This window comes from Watersipora subatra, chromosome 2 (genome assembly GCF_963576615.1).
Source record: "Watersipora subatra chromosome 2, tzWatSuba1.1, whole genome shotgun sequence".
Lineage (NCBI taxonomy): Eukaryota > Metazoa > Bryozoa > Gymnolaemata > Cheilostomatida > Watersiporidae > Watersipora > Watersipora subatra.
The window spans coordinates 23,982,707-24,001,910 of NC_088709.1; the positions used below are offsets into that span (position 1 = coordinate 23,982,707).

The 19,204-nt window shown below is 34.6% G+C and overlaps 2 protein-coding genes across 2 annotated transcripts; one reads left to right on the forward strand and one right to left on the reverse strand.

Moving 5' to 3' along the window:
- Nucleotides 1–388: 388 nt before the first annotated feature.
- Nucleotides 389–14,664, reverse strand: LOC137387534 (uncharacterized). The gene is made up of 5 exons (XM_068073986.1): nucleotides 14,505–14,664; nucleotides 8,394–8,558; nucleotides 5,195–5,360; nucleotides 2,700–2,862; nucleotides 389–760 (listed from the first exon to the last, which is right to left on the reverse strand). The coding sequence occupies exons 2-5, from the start codon at nucleotides 8,504–8,506 to the stop codon at nucleotides 660–662; spliced, it is 543 nt and encodes a 180-aa protein (XP_067930087.1). The 5' UTR covers nucleotides 8,507–8,558; nucleotides 14,505–14,664; the 3' UTR covers nucleotides 389–659.
- A 266-nt stretch (nucleotides 14,665–14,930) lies between these two features.
- LOC137387745 (RIIa domain-containing protein 1-like) lies at nucleotides 14,931–18,583 on the forward strand. The gene is made up of 4 exons (XM_068074247.1): nucleotides 14,931–15,048; nucleotides 15,404–15,480; nucleotides 15,833–15,879; nucleotides 17,959–18,583. Exons 1-4 carry the CDS (start codon nucleotides 14,932–14,934, stop codon nucleotides 18,075–18,077), a joined length of 360 nt encoding a protein of 119 aa, XP_067930348.1. The 5' UTR covers nucleotide 14,931; the 3' UTR covers nucleotides 18,078–18,583.
- The last annotated feature ends 621 nt before the right edge of the window (nucleotides 18,584–19,204 follow it).

A 19,204-nucleotide genomic window follows, 5' to 3' on the forward strand; every position in this document is an offset into this window, starting at 1 on the left:
TAGGTACAGTTTATGTATATGTATATGCATTCTGGGTGTTTAACATTACTGAAATATATTTATAGATAGGTACAGTTTATGTATATGTATATGCATTCTGGGTATTTAACATTACTGAAATATATTTATAGATATGTACAGTTTATGTATATGTATATGCATTCTGGGTATTTAACATTACTGAAATATATTTACAGATGGGTACAGTTCATGTATATGCATTCTGGGTATTTAAGACCACTGAAATATATTTATAGATGGGTAAAGTTCATATACATGTATATGAATTCTGGGTATTTAACATCACTGATATATATTTATAGATGGGTACAGTTTATGTATATGCATTCTGGGTATTTAACATCTTTGATATACATTTAAGGATTGGAACCACTCATGCAAATATCATTATATTTTCTGCAGCACAAATAATGACACATTCAAATGTACATCCATCGTAAGTCGTTCAAAGCTTGTGAATTACAACTTCATGAATTGAATATGGTCATTCTGAACATGCAGAAAATAAAAGGATATACAACATAGCAGAAAAATATGTCAACACTTGCTGGAAAAGAAAAACTCAAAGACTGACGTGTACATATGCATACAATACAACCATAATAATCATGAACTATTGTGTCATTAGATAGTGGTCACTATTTTCTAGCGGCAAACTTGGCAAACACCTTGACGAATGTGTCAGGCTCTTGGATACCGGAGAACTGAGGCTCCCCATTGATTATATAGAATGGCACTCCTGCAATGACAACATATGACAGGTGAAGAACCAATGACAAGATAGGATGAGTGATTCAGAATCAAGTCTTACAGAAAGTAACACAACAAACAAGTATATTTACAGAAAACAGCGAATTAAAAAGGACACTGCGTTTGTGACTTCAAAAGTATTACGTGTTGGCAGCGAGTTAAAATCATAAAAAAACTAACCACTAAGGTTGTAATCCAATCTAGATTTGTCGTTTGTAGTACTACATTAAACCTTAAACATCACAAAAAAATGTCTGTAAATTTATTTGCTGTTAGGATAATATGGCTACTTGAATAATTCACACTTTCTATGGGAAGTACTTTTGTATGCTTCCAACATGGCTTCATAATAAAATTCCAATTAAAAACCTAAAACTGTGGATTACTGAGTAAATCATAAATCACGGCTTTGCATAATTCAGTTCTTATAAACATCGACTAATGCTCAGCCAGAAAAAGTTATTCGCTAAATAGGCTAGCTTTCTTTCCTATATGTTTATATATATATATACAGTGAAACACGGATAACTCGAACTTCACGGGACCGAGCAAAAGTGTTCGAATTATCAGAGCGTTCAAGTTATCAGAGCACTGTCACAAGTCCATGTATTTACTTATTTATTAGTAGATACATGTACTTATACAAACTATAATATAAATTAAAAGCACAAATGGCTTGTTTCAAATTAAATGCTTCTAATGTAAAGTTCAAAACGTTTTTATCAAAAAGTGTAGAGATTTTTCTATCACTTGAGATTGGTTTGTTGTTTGAGGTGATGTTATTGCCAGGACATTTTTTAGATTGACTTTGGCAAAACTTGATCGTTACTGAAATGCTCAAAAGAAAAGACATCTTTTTCTTTTGAGCGTTTTACCCACGATCAATTTTGCGGATTTTTCTTGAAGTTTTTGCAAGGACTACCTTACTTTACCTGGGATTCGTTAAGAGCAACACTCCGAGGCAGTTCAATTAAAAGTTTTACGAAGTTTTACGATACATTGTATATCACTCACGCTTTTTGAATGGATACTTATTGAATGTACACACGTATTCTGTGTTTAGGTCAAACGATGAATAGTTTTTTTAGCTAAGACAACGTATACGTTTAATTACAACAATTTTTAAGACGTTTTAAACATTCAACATTCCGACGTTGATTCAACACGGAATCAACGTCGGAAAACTATTCATCACGGGCTAGCCGAATCACGCACTCAAGGATTTTCGCCACGCAAATACAAAACAAAAACAACATGTTGTTTTTGTTTTGTATGTGCGTGGCGAAAATCCTTGCGCGCGTGACCCGGCTAGCCCGTGCTATTCATCGTATAGCAGTATAAATCAAATTTCACCAAACCTTTAGAAAAGTCGTTGACAAAAATATTTTGCCGATGGAGGTAATAACGACGCTTATGAATTACGAAAAGTTGTGGTTTACCTCTATGGCTTGGAATAAAGTGATTTTCTAAAGCGATAGCAACCGTTTCGGTAGCCGTTGGGCAAAAAACAGTTCGAAGTAACAGTGTTGAGTTCGAGTTATATAGAGCCATTTATCATTGCGTGGGAATGGACCAAGCAAATCCATTCGAGTAAACCATGTGTTCACTATATCCGAGGGCGAGTTATCCATGTTTCACTGTAGTTACGCATTACGAATTGCAATAATCCAATGCTTTTCTAATGGGTTCGTAACCGCCGTCTATAACTGTAATATAGCGAACAATTGCAGCATGCGCAAATATAATAGTTACTAGCCATTCTAGACAAAACACCCTAGCTAAACTGTGTATATCTAAAAAAAAAACCAAGAATTACCTAAGCTAAAACTATTATTTCATCAACTTTCTACTATATTGATGTTTCAAACATCAAAATTTTTGTAATGGAATTTAAAAAGCTTCCTATTGGACCCTGTTAACAAGACTACCTGTGGTGACCTTTGACATCCATGACCTAGCGGTATTCTCCGTTTTTTTCAGGTTGTCTATAGAGTCCATGTAGCCGGTATATGCAGAAGTGTTAAAGCCAAGACTAGAAGCGAAGCCGTCCAGGAGGGATCTGTTTGGCAATAAGCCATCGGTGAAATAAGCCTACAGACAGACAGTGAAAAACCTTACAGTTGGCTTGATAGCCTCAGTAAGTGGTCCCATTAAGTATGTACATAATACAAACTACGCCCCATAAAGTATGTAAATAATATAAACTATGCCCCATAAAGTATGTACATAATACAAACTATGCCCCATAAAGTATGTAAATAATATAAACTATGCCCCATAAAGTATGTACATAACATAAACTATGCCCCATAAAGTATGTACATAACATAAACTATGCCCCATAAAGTATGTACATAACACAAACTATGCCCCATAAAGTATGTACATAACATAAACTATGCCCCATAAAGTATGTACATAACATAAACTATGCCCCATAAAGTATGTACATAACACAAAATATGGCCCATAAAGTATGTACATAACACAAACTGTGCCCCATAAAGTATGTACATAACATAAACTATGCCCCATAAAGTATGTACATAACACAAACTATGCCCCATAAAGTATGTACATAACATAAACTATGCCCCATAAAGTATGTACATAACACAAACTATGCCCCATAAAGTATGTACATAACACAAAATATGGCCCATAAAGTATGTACATAACACAAACTGTGCCCCATAAAGTATGTACATAACACAAACTATGCCCCATAAAGTATGTACATAACATAAACTATGCCCCATAAAGTATGTACATAACATAAACTATGCCCCATAAAGTATGTACATAACACAAAATATGGCCCATAAAGTATGTACATAACACAAACTGTGCCCCATAAAGTATGTACATAACACAAACTATGCCCCATAAAGTATGTACATAACACAAACTGTGCCCCATAAAGTATGTACATAACATAAAATATGCCCCATAAAGTATGTACATAACACAAACTGTGCCCCATAAAGTATGTACCCCAAGTATTTATCCGAGATACATATAGTTGTAGCTGGTGATCACAACATAATAAGATGATTGGTTTGTGTTAGACTAAAGACTAACTATATGAACAACAGTAATAGTACTACTGATAATTTGGGCGCTACAAATAGATGTATAGGTAACATTCTAGCATGCTACTATTATAAATCAACATCCAACTCTTGATAATCATAGAATAAACCTAGATATAGAAAGGTAAGGTTACTTAGATATAGATATCTAAATAACCTTAGAAATTATATAGGTTACTTTAGATCTATATCTATAGTAAGAAAAACACATGATTGTTACACAATGTTTAAAAACATTTAATACAATGAAATTATAGAGGTTATTCTAGATATCTATAATAAAAATAACATACACTAGAAATTCCACTGTCATACAGCCCACGACCAAAGTGATATTGGAAAAAAGAAAGGGTACTGATAGTTGAGAAATGCAATATTAGCAGTCAAATCGGATAATTGCAATGGTAGCTGTAATGTACTGGGTGTGGGTGTTATTATATACAACAAATAGCAATAATGAAAGGAAAAGATTATATGTTTATATCTCTCCTCCTGCAAAAAGAGAAATGCAATATTGGCCAATATTAGAAATAAAATGCATTGATATTATTAGAATAACCAATATTATTAATACAGTAATAATATAAAACCAATTCACAATTTCGTTTACATTTCAAAACGTCATAGCTATCAATATCACGAAGTTGTGATATTTATATAGATTTTTAGAAAATCTGTACTACGTAGTCATTGTTCTGTAGTCATCCAAACTTATAATTAATTATTGTAATAATCTCATAAGAAAATGTAAAAATTGAAATCGGCAAAAATGAAACGATTTCTGTACTCCTATGTTAATTGGCGAAACCTTCGGCAATTCGACAATGCTATAGACTGGTGAAAAGTGCACGTTATTTTTTCGCGAAATGCGCACGACTTGATCGTTCTATTATCTGTCGACCGCCGTTTCAATTTCCGATCTTAACTTTTATTAAACCAAGCTTTTCAAGCGTTTTGTGACGATTTTCGTCCTAATACATCTGTCTATCTGTGTATAATCCGATCAGATGGGTAAGTTTTTATAGAATTTCGATAATTTACAAAGACTTGGTAACATATTTAAATAGGCCTATATGTGTTTTGTATCGTTATTATACTTTAACTAATCTGCAAAACGATAGTTAAAATTGTTGATAAAATTTTCAAACAAGGGTTTGTCTCATTGTTGATGAATAATTTTCGTAAGTTGTGTGCACATGCATTTATCATAAAAACTCCCCAACTTCGCATCCGCTCGTTTGGTCGTGGGATTATACAATGTTTAGCGACATTCAATGAAATGAAAACAACCCATGCTTTCAAGTGATGTCAACAATATGACCTTAGCTCACCTTAAAAACTCTCTCGACAACCTGACTTTGCAACTTTCGGGTTGGGTCGAGGGACTTGCAGTATTCCATCATCTGATGGCCAATTAAGGTGTTAGGAAACCGCTGAGCTTTGCCGGTAAAGTCTATACCAACCGACTCTCCCAGCTTGTATAACTGGCCTGTCTTGCTAAAAGAATTCACACTTTATATTCCCATCAGCTCAGATGATAAATTCTCTTTCAGCGCAATTAAAAGAAATGCGAGAGTGGTAAGATATATACTTGTACATCTTGCAAAAATGGTTACGAGAAACACAATCTTAATTTGCTCACGAGTAGGTTCCTTGTGAAACAATTTACATATGTTTGTCATGCTCACGCGCATTCACTAAAGTAGGCCAATGAAAAATGTGAAGCCATTTGACTATATAGCAATGCTTCAACTTACAGTATAATCTCTTGACATACAAAGTTTTTGTAACGTTAGACAAAGATGAGTAAATACTTGGCTTAACATACAAAGTAACTTCAAACAAAATCCAAAATTCCTCTATAAACATGGAAGTTTTATTAATCAGTATATATGTATGTAGTTCTCCTTCACATAGTTTGGATCTACCATTTTCAAATAATATTAAACAAATTAAGACTAGCCCTAGTGGTAGTAGCAGCATAAAATAAAAGAAGGCAATAATTTTTGTAGAACTAAAACAAGAAATACTACAAAAAACATGAGCAAACACCTTAAAATAACTTCTTTAACAAATTTCTGAAGCTGTCTACTATTTATCAAACGGAAGAAAGCAAAGCCAGTGTGAAAAGAAGAAATCATAAAACAAAGATGAGTGAAGAGGCTAGAACAGATAATTAAAACAAGATATAGAATATGTAATATAAAAACAAACAATTGTAGCATATTATGCTACCGTAAAACCTCTAATTGAACGCCACCTCTATTTGAACACCACATCTGTTTGACCAGCACTATGGAAGGAGGGTTGAAAAATTGAGCACCACCTTTTAATTGATCACCACCTTTATTGAACCACCACTTTGACATTTTTTGATTTTTACGAACCCATAATAGCAAGGGATCAGTAGAAAAATGTTCACAAAATCGTATCAATAATGAATTATTGACATCAATAACAATCAATTATCTCGTTGTCCAACTCTAAGGCTCTTCGTTGTTTTCGTTAAAACTTTGAAAGCAACATCATAGAAATAATAAATTAGGCTAATAGTAGTTTTTTGTTTAATGCGGTCTTAGTGCTTCCAAGTATAAAAACGGTTTAAATATAAAGTACGGTGGTATAACAACTTCCAACCTAAAATGATTAGTTTTAGGCTGGAAGTTGTGCTTTACGCGCATGCGGCTAAAAGTTTATCATTACACGTATTTGTGTGAAACGCAATGCGTAAAAGTTTTGCTCAGCTGAAAAAATTGTTTGGACACTAATATCGACTAGTTCAGCAGTGCAGACAAAGAGTTGAGGTCAGAAGACATTGTAAAGCATATTGAACAGCCAGAAGATGTTTGTTCCATCGAAAGCGACAATCAGAACGCAACTAGCCGAGCAAATCATGCAAACATTTTCATTTCAAAAATGTTAATTTTTGTTTATGCATGTATAAGTAGGTTTGTTTATGTGGTTTGTTTGTGGTGACTATGGTTTGTTTATGTGACTTGTTCATGAATATACATGTATATTTGTAGCATTTGATAGATTATTGTCATATAACTAAAAAAATTTGCAGATTTATAGCATAATATTTGATAGCATCATAGCCGTAATCTGATCATACAATGGATCGACGCTCGTAACTCCTCTTTAATTGCACATAAAAAGCTAATTTTTACTGTAAATTGTAGCACACATGTCAATGAGTGCAATAGCTTTTGTGCAGCATTGTTAAATACAGATACAAAATAAAAATGTCTTCAAATTTAAAATGAAATAAAAATTGAAAGTTCCAACAAATTGCAAAGCTGGACACAGGCTATATTATCATTGCAGGTTAATTGCAAGAAATCGATATCAACTGGTAGAGATATTTCTTTGTTTATCAATGCATATTCATTATGAGAACTACGACAAGTTGGAGGTAAGTTAGCAACTTTATTTCACCCAAAAAGATTAGGGTAGCTCCACCAGAAGGAGGGCAAAAAACAGGCAACATTCGCTGCGCCTGTAAAAGGGCTATATTTATGTTTCCAAAATTCGGATGAGCCATTCGAAAAAGACAACGCCAGCCTCTATTTGACAGCCACTAAAGAAGGGGTTGAAAAATAGTGCGCCATGGCGTTCAAATAGAGGTCTTATGGTAATCTAAAGTTCTCATAGTCTGAGTTAGACTAAGACTCTATCCCTAGCTCTACCTACGCACTGTTCATGTCCTGTGTCACCAAGGCTACACTTCCTTCCACCTATTGTAACACAGAGGTGAAAGAGACAATTTACTATTATTACTTGAAATCTCTAATTTTCATGTATAAATTTTTTTTAAATAGTGCTATGTAATGCATTTAGTGTGAGGTTAACCTCAAATACTTATTGTACAGTTTTTGAGCTCTAAAACGAATTAAACTAATAAGAGTATCTGCTCCAACAATTGATACCTTGGAAGATCTTAGAATGCATCAAGCTTGTATGTCGAGGTTGACTGAAGCATGATTTGATTTAAATTGCTTCCAAAAATTCTGCTATCAATTTTTTCATCCTTAGGTCACCCAATATGACCCGGTCAATAAAATGTTACGTAAATGTGCTACGTGTTCTTATTAAATATTTATAGATTATGCTGAAAATAATTGCTGTCAGCGGTGTAATTTGATTAAACGCAATCAGTATTCAGGTCGCAAAAACTTGTCCTGAATAATTTCATTGCAATACAAGACTGAGAGAAAATGACTCCAAAGTTTAAAAGCCAACTTCAAAAATAGTCAGAAGACTTGCACAACATTTCAGAATATTGTTTTAAAGTCATGGCATGAGAATGACTACACAAGGCATCTAAACAGTAGGGAAGCAAAACTAAGAGGGGGAAATAACAGAAATATGTGTAAGGAGAGTCTATATTGTTCTAAAGAAAGTAACTCTAAGCAATTGAAGTGATTTCTCAGGCAATCTTGACAAGTAGCGCGTAGCCTCTTGCTGGTTCTAGAGAAATTATACTCTGTTAAACATAGCAAGCAAAAGATATCTGCCTGCCTTACCAACCTGATAGTTTTGAGCTTTTCTGGCTTCTCCATTCCTTCAGGAGGAAGTCCTGGTCGAAGAAGAAATGGCTCATAAGTCACTCTAAAGTCGTACAAGTGAGCCGTCTGCTGCATCGCAGTGTCCAGCTTCTTCTTGCCGACGTAACAGTAAGGTCACATGAAGTCACTAGAACATATGTGATATAACAGTAGGGTCACACGAAGTCTCTTGAATACAGTGCCGGACAACACAGTTGGGTACAACATAGTTGGGGACAACATAGTTGGGGACAACATAGTTGGGGACAACATAGTTGGGGACAACATAGTTGGGGACAACATAGTTGGGACGCAATTGTTCAACAACGCCAAATTTTTACTTAATTTGCTTTCTCAGAGTTTTGGTAGTTTAGCATCCAGTAACTATGCATATTTATATATCAATGGAATCCTTACACTCTAAGGAACCCAAATAATCTTGTTTCAAATGAATATTCTAATTCTCTCTCCATTCACAAATTTTCATTGCGAGTCAAATTTTAAGAGGTTTACTCAAACTGACTCACTGGAGGATTAGTTCATCTCTCAGACTCACTTTGAAGTTCTAAATTAACTTCAAAAAATGTTTGGTTTTTGCTGAAAGCATGTTGTCCGTGATTCTTGCATAACTTGAATACTCAAGTTGGTCAGTTTTGTATAGATTGGCTGTAAGCTGTTGAGAGAATGCCACTCATTCATAATGTCTACTCTTCAAGATAATAAGTTTACCGTAGTACATCTTTACACGGAGGAGAACATGACAATACGAAAATTTGTTGACAAATTTGATTGCGTTGTACACAGACTTTGGGATGTTTAAATCTTCTGAAATTTGAACTGTTTAGCAAAGCAGCTAGGCGTGAAAATAACTAAATTAAAAAACAAAGAAGGCATCACTAATTCAATGATGGAAATTGCATTATATAATGCCATAAAAACCCAGTATATTTAAGAAACAATGAGGTAATAATTATAGTGTCTCAGCTAGCAGGGTTAACACAAAGCTATGTAACAATCCTCGTTGTTGATTCCATAGACTTATTAACTATACATAGACATATTAACTATATATTAAGTATAGTTAATAGCCCTATGGCTGATTCATTTAATTTAAATACTCAGGATTACAATTAAATTATGTATCTGTGTATATGTGAGATCCCTTCTGCAAAATGTATAGTGATTGCTGATGCCAAACCTAGTTTGAGGTGAATTTGGTTTCACAGAAAAAGTTTAAAATGCTTTCATTTGCATGTATCATCTGCTTTTACCAGTGTCAGGGTCAGAGTAATATTATGCTCTATATTTGAAGATAATAAATCATTTGCACACATACATGAAAATTATCATTCGCATAGGTAGCTAGAAGAGAGATGGGTAGCTAAAGGCTGGTTCACACTATATAGCCATATCTCGGCGCTGATGCCACAATTATTACTGAAGTATTATACTTCGGTGATCGTCGATGATAACAATGTTCACACTATCACGAACCTATCCGCGTTTGCATCAGCAAATACTTCGTGACATAATGTTCACATTATCATTTTTAAATTTTCGCAGAGAAACCTCTTTGCTTTCGCGTGCTTGAATCAAATACAAATCTCGCAGCAACTACCATAAACGGAAATAAATACAACGTGCTATCCACGACTGCGAATTACTATCGCCAAAATGATTTACATTAGAGAGGTATAGTCGTCGATGCTCGGCAAAATATCGGGAAAGTTTGAAAGCTACAAACTTTCTCAACGTATCCTCGTCGATGGCATCGGTTCACGGTTCATATAACCGACGATCAACCGTCATATAGATATAGCGAGGGTATAGCGTGAACCAGCCTTAAGATGAGTGGAGAGATGGATAGGAGGTTACGATAAGTAGGGAAGGAGTTTAGGACAGGAGTTTAGGATGGAGAGGTTTGGGATGGATGAACAGTTTGGGGTGAAAGAGGGGTTTACTGTGAGAGAGAGGTTTAAGGTGAGAGAGGGGTATTTAGGATGGGAGAGAGGGGTTTAGGGTGAGAGAGGGGTTCAAGGTGAGCGGGGTGTTTAGGATGGGAGAGAGGTTCAGAATGAGTGGGACCAGAATGAGAGCCATCACAATTAGGTTGTTAAAACTTGACTACGTCAAACGAGCGCTCCCTAGCAGTGCTAAAGAGAATCTACAATCTGCGTATAAACTTGAACATCTAAAATTGACTGCCTCTAACAATACTACAGTTGTGATGACCATTAACTGAGAAGGCTAGGCTCTGAACAAATAAACTATCATCCATTCTCATCTAGAAAGCCTATTAATAATAGCTCTTTGCGTTAATCTACTAATTCATCAGACATCCAGCTGCCAAAACTCAAGCCCAAATATCTTGCATCACGATGACTCGGAGATTCTTCAACATGACATTTGCTTTAACTCAAGTCCCTTTAGTAAACAGACAGCACCATTAACATGTTTCCGCAGATGACAAAGGTCAACAGGTCAACACACATTTGGCTAAATAAAGAGGAAGAGTAGCAGTAAAACCTTCAGACTAAGCGAATGAATGTGTTACTTGAAAATGTGTAGCACAAGATGAGCAGAAAACTTTGTACTATGTTTTTAAGCATTTAACAAAGGTTCTACAAAAGGAAACAAAACTGCAAAAAAAGTTTTAAATTATTGGAAAATAAGCTGGTCATGCCAGTTAGTTATGCTTTCACATCTGAGTACAGGTTGCAATGAGCCGTATCTACAGGGAATACGTCACACTAAACTACATGGTTGCAAATAATCTGTGACCTGGTTGTTACATGACATTTAAGAGCCAATAAAAACTGCCAAACCAATATCTCAAGATACTTGTTTATTGTATATCCTGCTACTTCTACGCTACCAGCAATAAAGTTCCATAAACCATAATGAATGAAATTACATTTAAAACCATTTTGTGTAGGAAAAATTTAGTAAATAATCTTATTTACAGTTCATTTGAAAAAAATCATTGAACTACTTCATTTGCCCATGCTCTTGTGATATATAGCAAATTGTAATGCAGTGCGAAAAAATTCAAATGCTAATCATGAATAGATTGTTCCGTCAAGACTACTGAGTCTTGATGTGCCCATGCCCACAGACCTAAGAACACGGGACGCTGTCATAATGCAGATTGAGAGCCGCAGTTTGAACTCCATCATTGTTCAGCTAGTAACACAAGTTTGAACACATGAAACTAGCAATTTTTTGAGAAGCAATTCAGTGTGCATATACATATACCTACCACTTCCGAATCACGGTAGACTTGAATCAGATGGATCATCTGTTATGAGAGGCTTGTAGATACAATATCAATCAGAAGTACTCTGGTGCTCTATACACCCCAACAGGCAGCATCGCTTATACTAATGTTAGGGATTAAAAATATTATTTGATGTTTGGGTTCAAACATATTTAGATAAGAATGAATTTAAACATTAACTACCAAAAATGTTAATTTTTGATTCAGATTTAATACAGAAGTTGCAGATGTTTGCTGGGCTAGTTGAGGACGGAGGGTGATGCAACTGATTTAGTGAAAGTGCTCATCTCTTGTAACCTATCTGTAGCAATTACCTCATAAATGTATATTGTGTAGTTTTGTTTCAATGTGTAGCACCCTACCTGCCTGTCATCAGAACCAAATCATTGCCACTCTCTAGCTATTGAGAATAATTAGTTATTGATTAATTAATTTATCTACAAGAAACAAAGTCGCGGTGTCATTAGAACTATATCTGGCCAGTGTTCATACCATCTTGTGACCACCAAAGAAAAAAGCAATGCCAACAAACTTGGCCATAACATGAATATCAGCAACAAATATTTCAAAATACATTCATGCATTGACAAAGGCACTTTGTAGTACAACCAGCTTCTACACCAGTGTAATACAGATCGTTATATTGGTGCACTAGTGCATGTATTTTTTCGTGCCTTTCGTGCTTTCTGTTATAACTGTAGTTCTACACCTTCATTTTTTTTTAATTCATTGCTACATATTTTAGCTTGTAAGGGGATGTGTATAGAATACAGCTCTTAAACAAGGTAAAAAAATGGTATGTGAAATTAAAGCATTGGAGCAAATTAAGCATTAAAGCAACGTATCACCATAAACGAGGCTAAAGTGCTGAAAAATTTCCAAAACAAAGATTAAAAAGATGTCAACTTTGATCTTGAGCTTGTATCGAAAACCAAGGCTTTTTAGAAATGGCAAGTCAATTGCCATTTGCTATGGCCATATTGACTATCCAAAGCATCTGTTTTATTCGAGGTAGATTCAACCGCCATATTTTGCGATACTCGTTTGTATTAAAGTGACAGTAGCTCAAATAACTATTTTTAAACAGTCATTTTTAGTAAATTAATAACATAAAATGACACATAGAATGTTGTTACATAAATAAAAGGCCTTGGCGTAGCCTTTATTTCACGGCACCTGAATTGCTTTGACTCAGTTCTTCTGAGTCAAACTACTTTTAAACTCTTTTAACTACTTACTTTGACCTCTTTGTTTTGTTTTATTTCATCAAAAGATATGAAAACAGAAAAACAACAAAAGAAATAATGATGAGGCCCAAACTGCCCAGTAGCATTGCTAGTCAAGGTGCTAGTCAAGCATTGCTAGTCAAGCATTGCTGGGCCAAAAGACTAAGTGGGTCAATGACTAAGTAGGTCTTTGACTAAGTGGTCAAAGACCCACTTAGTCTATAGAAGTTCTAAGCATTAAGTGAGTGGTCAAAGAGGTAAGGGTTTTTTAAACGTGGGTACCCTTTACTGTTAAATAGCTTTTTCAAAGTTGGAAACAATCACGATTGTTTAAAAAAATATCACATTTTTAAATATGGATGTAAATGTATGTAAATGGTCCATGAGTTGCATTGCACATTAGAATGCTGGTCAACCTGCTTTTCAGTATTGATGACTTGCATGCTTTAATTTGACAAGATCTTATGTTTCTTGCACTCAACAGCCATATAAAATTATAATATGCAAACTAAAAAGTTTATAGGTTACTGGAGCAGAGCTACCAGCAGTTTTACACAAGGTACAAGAGAGAGCCAACAAAAAGCTCTATAAAAAATTTAAGTACATTTTTCATGGTTGCGATCAATGCTGTTTATCATGCGAAATATAAATACATGTACCAGCTTGTCAGCTTTTTCAGTATCTAGCCGGTTTTTATTTATTTTTGATTGAAAGCAACCAAAAGTGAAGATTACTATCCTGATACTCACACAAAAGCTGATTGCAGTAAACATTTTTTGAGTGTGCCATTGTATCATTGTCAATACCAGTGACAATTTTCTACCCCACCATGTGATGGGTTGTACCCCATTAACTACTACATCAGTAAAGCAATTTGGCATAAAAGGAGTCTTTTTCTCCTGATACTTCATCAAGAGCAGTAAGAATTTTTAACTTTATTGGTTGCACATGCGTGTAAATGTGCCTTCATCAGCCTTCAGCACATTTCCACAAAACTTTTACATGAGCAGATAAGCTAGGTAATGATCTTGTGTTAGATCGACATCTGCCCGCTTGTCTAACTATTTTAACTCGGCAGTATTAAGCACATCTTGTAATTTTACTTTGAAACTGCTTCCATATCACAGATGTATCTGTTGTATCTTTACTAAATGATCTCATAGGTGCTAACTTCAAAAGTCCTATTGTAGCCTTGCACTAAGCAATTATTAGTTATAAATTATATCCATCACACTTGCTAACTCATGAAAGAGGAGTGTTTACAGATTTTTTACACGTACATCAAAACAACATTGCTTATCGAAAACAATGATTTTTGCAGCAAACTCAATAAAAAACAAAATATCGTGTTTACCCCACTCCCCAAACAACGCTTTAAATCTTTCGATTTCTTTCATGCCAATCCTGAGCATTTTAATAAAGAAAATAGAAAATTATTTTAGGTTTGTTTCTTTTCGGTTTGTTAGTGTATTGTATAATATGGCTTGAACCAGTTGCCAGTAACGGCTCACATTGTGCTAATCTACTAGATTATTGCATAAAGTTCTTACTTTGCTATACACATTACAAAATGATACGTCAAACAACTTACCTTACAACTTGTATATCGATAGGGAACTTTGCACTTGTATTTGTCATTATGAAGCTGTCCTAGTCTTGACAACAAGAGTTGGAGCCGCAAAGTGTGTTCAAAAAAATAAAATTCTAAATTTATGCAAAAGTTGCTACAGCATGTGATAATTTAGAGACCACAATTCCTGCAACACCATCATGAGTCGGGTCTGTGTTGCGTCACTAACGGCCCCGTTAACTACTCATTTTGAGAAACACGGTTAGTTTTATACTCTCACGACTCAACAACGCGTGTGCATGCAAAACTTATAAGTAATACATTTACTCAATCTATGTAATTAACAATATTTATTTTTATGCAATTTATTTTAAAAAATAATTTGTTCAAAATAAAATTTATTTTTAGAACTTTTTGCGGATGCCCATCACTCTGGTAACAATTCAAGATGGCTGATCAACCTAAAGCAGATCCACCTCATGGCTTGGAAAGATATGATTTGGGAGGGCCGAACGATTTGGGTGCTCTGAGCAAAACACAACAGGAAAAACTTAATCGCCACAAGGTATGAGGCTAAAAATTTAAGTATCGACGTGCTTTTATTACGCTTTGTCTAGTGAATATCCGCTAGTGTTTGTAAATGATATGGTCGAAGTATTTGAATTTTTTACTAGCCTTATAATTTTGTGTATATGACAAATACATAACTCGGAAAATTCTTTAACGCCTATTTAATTCACAAATTTTTGCGTTGTTTGTTCAATTGTACAATGTCATGCATGGTAACTTCTCAGAATAACTTTGTCACACTGCTAGCCATTCATAACAAGTTTACTATATTTGCTTTGAAATTGCTCATAGTATGCGATATACAATATCTCATCAGTCAGCTGTTTTAGCACATGCTTTTTTGTACCCAGATTCAAACAAGAATGGCAAATGAAAAGTACCTGAGGGAACACCCAGAGGTCGATTGTCTTCTTTCAAGCTTTTTGAGGTATAGTGTTAATCCTTCTAAATATTCTCCATATACTTTTTCTGAAAACTAAACACATTATTGGCTTGTTAACATCTTTAGCAAATAGGCACAAACTAGTCTAAACACCAACTCTTCAGTTAAGATTTTATACCTTGACTTCTGAAAGGCGGAAGTTGTTCGTAAAATGCTTTAGTATCCAAGTAGTTTTATCTTTTTAAGCAAAAATGGTTTAAACAAAGCATTTGTTGTAGCATCAGTATAGCATAGCAAGTTTGTGTGAAGATTAAATTTCACAAGTTGAAATATGCAATGTAAACTCCCATGTTTTGATGCCACGTGTCATAAGCTGATGCTTCTTAGACTGTTGTAGAGATGTTTATCTGCAAAGACCTGAAGATATTCGAGAGTTTGCAGCTAGTAAGTGCAATTTTGTAAATTTTTCTTTGTGATTTGTTGGCCAAATTACGGTTTTCTTATAAATTATCTAGTTCAGTTCTAATATCTAACTGGATATTAGAACTGTTTATTGTTAGACAATAATCTAACTGGAAAGCATAGACACGTGTTTACTGACCTGTACATCTCATAGATTGTGAACTCCTGTGTTATATACATATACTATGTGAATGCCTGACATTCCTCGGTTAATAAAAAAGCCTTTGCGCAGAGAATTTGTTTTATTTAACATAGACAACATTTACCATCGTGATTTTTAAACTTCATATCATAAGTAAAGTGTTTTGTACAGTTCAATTAAATGAAGGAAGAACCTAAAACAATTGTAAAAGTGTTTAAATGTGAAATAATTAGCAAGTAATCACTAAATAAAGTATGGTTTGTTACAATGAAAAGTGAATTGATACTGATATAATTAAAACAAACTGAGAAAAAAAACAAAATCATAATCAAGAACATGTTGAATTAGTAACAAAGAGTACATAGAAGTGTGTCTATAAAAAGGCTACTGTTAACGCAGAAGCTATCCACCAATTCTTTTAATATAGCAAAAAGCACACCAGGGTACTTTGTCTGACCGAACCGAGGGAGAAAGTACAGGCTATTCCTACTCAAGAATGACCGTGTGAACATTTGTAGGTTTACAATTTCTAACGATTGCCTTTTACAATAACCGGAAATTGAAAATTGAAGTCAAGCTGTTACAGTTGCGCTATAACGGAACACTTGAAATTGAAATGGCACAATTAAAAAATACAAATAGAGAAAAATTAATAATGGATTTTGAAATAGCTTTTAAAAAAATTTTGAAAGAAGAACAATTGCACAAGATATCATTAATTAATTATTAGTAAAATGTACATATTTAACTTTAATCATGATAAGGATACTGTAGATGAACTAAATTAAAAAAGAATGGCTCACCCTTGTGGTTGGGTGCGCGTGTATGCTTACTTGCAATTGTTGCGAGTTCAATTCCAGTACGGTAGGGAATTTTCATCGCAAATTTTTAATCGCTATAGCTGGACACATCAACAACAAAAGACAAAAGACAAGCATTGAGATATATGTAGATTATTAAAGGTTGACATGCAACAAAATTCACATTACAGTTATTTGGTATCAAAAGATTCACCACGTCTTACTCTGTTGTGTAGTAGGTGCCAAATATGTTGGAAGGTGATTACAAGCTCTTAAAAGCTCAAAAACGAAAAGCCGCTGTAGATTTGAATCTCTTTATTTCTCTGACGTAGCCATGAAATTTGGTTATCGTTTTGTCACGTGATGTTCTCCGTGAATTGAAAAGCCATTAAAAAGCTCAATATAAAACTTATCGTAGCACTAGTTTATGACAAACACTTCGGGTTTTACCGAAGACCCCGTATCAAATATAGATGCTTGCTACTATACAGTTTTGTTTCGGTTTGGTCTAATCGGCAAGTCGTAATCTGATCATGTGACCCAGTACTTCGCAAATAATTTCTGCAGCACTTTTCAATTATCACAAATGACCAACAGGCTCGTCATGATTATCAGACAATGATATGTACTCCTTCAAGCTAAGGCTAAAAAATTAAACGAATTTTTACGGTAAGTTAAAGATATCCCTGCTAAAAGTGACAGCATTACGATAACGATAAAACAGACGCGTAAGAACATTAGACATGGTTTTATTGAATGCGTAAAGTATATTTGTGAAATTGTTCGACAAATAAGGTTGCATGAAAGTGTAAACAGAAACCGTCTAACACAGCTACGTCACATTTGAGCCGTTTTGGAAAGAGAATCCAAACTACGGCGGTCTCGTGTGGCTGCGATTAACAGTTCGTTTTTGAGCTTTTAAGAGCTTGTAATCACATTCCCACATATTTTGCACTGACAACACAACAGAGTAAGACATGGTGAATCTTTTCATATCAAATAACTGTAATGTGAATTTGGTTGCAAGTCAACCTTTAAGTAAAATAGTTATGTGCTGTATAATATTTGGATTAACTAATCAAATTTTGTAATGTAGCCGTTCTGACACAACTTTTTTAGCATATTTCAATGATGTGAACCTACCAGATAAGATAGAAGAAGCCATGACTGAGAAACAAGAGAAACACTATGAGCTAAAAGTGCTGAGAAACATCAATCACAACCAGACAAGCTCATAGCGGCGATCCACTCAAAACATTGGCAATCCTTGTTCCTAATCATCTCTAAGGAAATCTATATAATTACACATGGACCTACCTAATTGTGCGAACTTTGTGAAGAAATTATTTCCTAGAGTTCCCGGTAGCTAGCTCAGAATAAATCTGTTTGTGGGCCATAAAGTTTACATGCTCTAGTGAATTTTTCTTACATTCGGAGATTACGTCGTGAATTGTACTGCATGACATCCATAGTTTAATTTTTGTTTCTCGTAACAGCTGTTTGTTGATATGAAGTATTTTCTACATATTTGTCTGCTTGAAATGGCCAATTCTTTTGTGATTTTGGAGCTCCGAAACTTATGAAAAAGAGGTAGTTTTATAAAAGCTGAAATTTTTAATCATCAATTCTATCTACAGTAAATCATTTTGATCAACATTGGAGAGCTGTTGTTTTATTTGTACATTAAGAATTTACAATGACAGCGTAACCTTGAATGAAATAGCTATACACAATAAAGTTCACTTTCCACTATACATGAGCGTGGGATGCCTTCACTCTGATCTGTAGTAAGGTTTGGCTCTATATAACCAGGCGTCTCTTTCGGACTCATTTCTTCTTGGTGCTGGGGTGCCATACTCGAGTCCATCCTTTGTTTCCTGAAGGTGTCTTAAGTACCTCGAGTTAAACTTTTTTGCTAACTGTGTGCTTTGTTCAGGGTTAATTGCAGAGCTGGACATTCTCTTTCCATTTGCGAGCTTCAAGAAAAATAGCAAGAAGTCACTATTGTTTTATGGTATGTACAATAATTTGGCATTGATGTGGTTAATCTGAGCTGGCGCCTAGCCCTCCTCTCCATCACAGAAAGCACAAACCACAAATGAATTAACTCATATGTATGATTCGTTAGCATTTTCCTTGGTTTTTAGATTCATTAGACGATTTTGAGGGTTGAGGGCATTTAAGAAACAATGATGAAAGGGTCACAAGTACTTTGCACATTAACACTTCACCAAGTGTAACAAGATAACACGAAACCGCAACTACTACTGTTACAATGATGCTAGCGAAGGGATCACATTGGGCCAGAGTATGAAAAATAGTCTTTGCTTTTTGTTTTAATGAATACTTTTACCTCGTGAATTAC

What these genes read in the sequence shown, in the direction of transcription:
- LOC137387534 (XM_068073986.1), bottom strand. Translation starts at nt 8,506, where the DNA reads ATGCAGCAGACGGCTCACTTGTACGACTTTAGAGTGACTTATGAGCCA. An exon ending in GAAAAGCTCAAAACTATCAG is followed by an intron (nt 5,361 to 8,393) that starts GTTGGTAAGGCA and finishes GAATTCTTTTAG; the next exon opens with CAAGACAGGCCAGTTATACA. An exon ending in GATGTCAAAGGTCACCACAG is followed by an intron (nt 761 to 2,699) that starts GTAGTCTTGTTA and finishes TTGTCATTGCAG; the next exon opens with GAGTGCCATTCTATATAATC.
- LOC137387745 (XM_068074247.1), top strand. Translation starts at nt 14,932, where the DNA reads ATGGCTGATCAACCTAAAGCAGATCCACCTCATGGCTTGGAAAGATAT. An exon ending in AAAAACTTAATCGCCACAAG is followed by an intron (nt 15,049 to 15,403) that starts GTATGAGGCTAA and finishes TTTTGTACCCAG; the next exon opens with ATTCAAACAAGAATGGCAAA. An exon ending in CTTCTTTCAAGCTTTTTGAG is followed by an intron (nt 15,481 to 15,832) that starts GTATAGTGTTAA and finishes AGACTGTTGTAG; the next exon opens with AGATGTTTATCTGCAAAGAC.